The sequence below is a fragment of the Merops nubicus genome, unplaced genomic scaffold, assembly GCF_000691845.1.
Source record: "Merops nubicus isolate BGI_N331 unplaced genomic scaffold, ASM69184v1 scaffold35195, whole genome shotgun sequence".
Taxonomy (NCBI): domain Eukaryota; kingdom Metazoa; phylum Chordata; class Aves; order Coraciiformes; family Meropidae; genus Merops; species Merops nubicus.
In genome coordinates this window covers 1-1492 of record NW_008610901.1, presented here as the reverse complement: position 1 = coordinate 1492, position 1492 = coordinate 1, and the positions used below count along the sequence as shown (strand labels likewise).

The 1492-nt window shown below is 62.8% G+C and overlaps 1 protein-coding gene across 1 annotated transcript; it reads left to right on the top strand.

Moving 5' to 3' along the window:
- Positions 1 to 4: 4 nt before the first annotated feature.
- Positions 5 to 1482, top strand: RAI1 (retinoic acid induced 1; the record flags this gene model as incomplete). Its single annotated transcript, XM_008941059.1, has 1 exon — positions 5 to 1482. A coding segment is annotated over one exon (1478 nt), but the record flags the coding sequence as incomplete, so codon positions are not given.
- Positions 1483 to 1492: the final 10 nt, after the last annotated feature.

Here is a 1492-nt window from a genome sequence, read left to right as displayed (position 1 = left end):
CCATTTCATGCCGCTGCTGAATCCTTCTCCCACTGATGGGACCAGCCCCGATGCTCAATCTGGGAACTGCAAAAATCTGCAGAAGGAGAAGCTGCCAGAAAACCTGCTCTCGGACCTGAGCCTGCAGAGCCTGACGGCGCTCACCTCCCAGGTGGAGAACATCTCCAACACCGTCCAGCAGCTGCTGCTCTCCAAAGCGGCCGTGCCACAGAAGAAGGGCATCAAGACCCCGGCGAGGACCCCCGAGCAGCTCAAGGGGCAACACTGCAGCCCTGAGAGCAGCACCTACTCGGCGGAGCAGGTGGGGACCCCCCTGTCCGACCCCCTGAGCACCCCGCAGTCCGTCCACGCCGAGGCGCAGGACACTGACTATCTCAGTGGGTCGGAGGACCAGCTGGAGAGGAGTTTCCTGTATTGCAACCAGAACCGCAGCCCTGCCCGCGTCAACAGCAACTCCAAGGCGAAGCCCGAGTCCGTGTCCACCTGCTCCGTGACCTCCCCGGACGATATGTCCACCAAATCAGACGACTCCTTCCAGAGCATCCACGCCAGCCTGCCCCTGGAGACCTTCACCAAGTACGTGACCAATGAACGGGACTGTCCCCGGCTGCTCCTCAGCGCCCTGTCCCAGGAGGAGCTGGCTTCTGAGATCATCGTCCTGCAGGATGCCATCAGCGAGAAGTCAGACAAAGCCTGGGCCAACTCGCCCATGCTGAGCAAGGAGGCCACCAAGTCCCCCTTTCAGCTAGAGAACCACCGGCCCTGCCTGGACTCCATGGTGAAGGGCAGCTGGCCCAGCCAGGGTGACTCCAGCACCCTCACCGAGCCACTGAAGCTGGACAAGGCTTCGGGGGCCAGCGCAGGGAAGGACTTTGGCGAGGAGGTGTACGAGGGTCCCCAGGTCGAGTTCACGGCTGCTGAGACCAAGGACACTCTGAAGGACGCGGCCCCGCTGGCCTTCAACTCCAAGCCCAGCATCCCAGCAGCAACGTCGAGCGCAGGAGCCACCGGCTACAGCTGCTACTCGAACACCACGGCCAACTCGGTGGGGTCTGAGAATGCCATGGAGCACTTCGAGTGGCCGGAGGAGAGCCTGGGTGAGGCATGCCTGCGGTGGAAGGAGCTGCAAGCCACCGACCTCCCCAAGGGCTTGTTCCCCAGCAAACTGGGGGGCTCCTGCAAGGACAAAAAAAATGCCTGTGGGTTGGATCTATGTGACGGCGAGCAGTCGGCCAAGAATGAGCCGGCCCGGGACTTCAGCCAGCAGGCGATGGAGGAGGAGGAGGAGGAGACGCTGACCTACGATGAAGCGGCAAAGGCGGACAGCGAGAGGTGGCTGCAGGACACCCGGCACTGCTGCTCGACCGGGGACTTCAGCGAGATCCCCATCATTTCCTCACCGGAGCTGAAGGAGTCGGACCTGGAGGCAGAGGAGTACTCCTCCCTCTGCGAGCTGGCCGGCTCGGAGCAGAAGTCGGTGACGTACGACGCT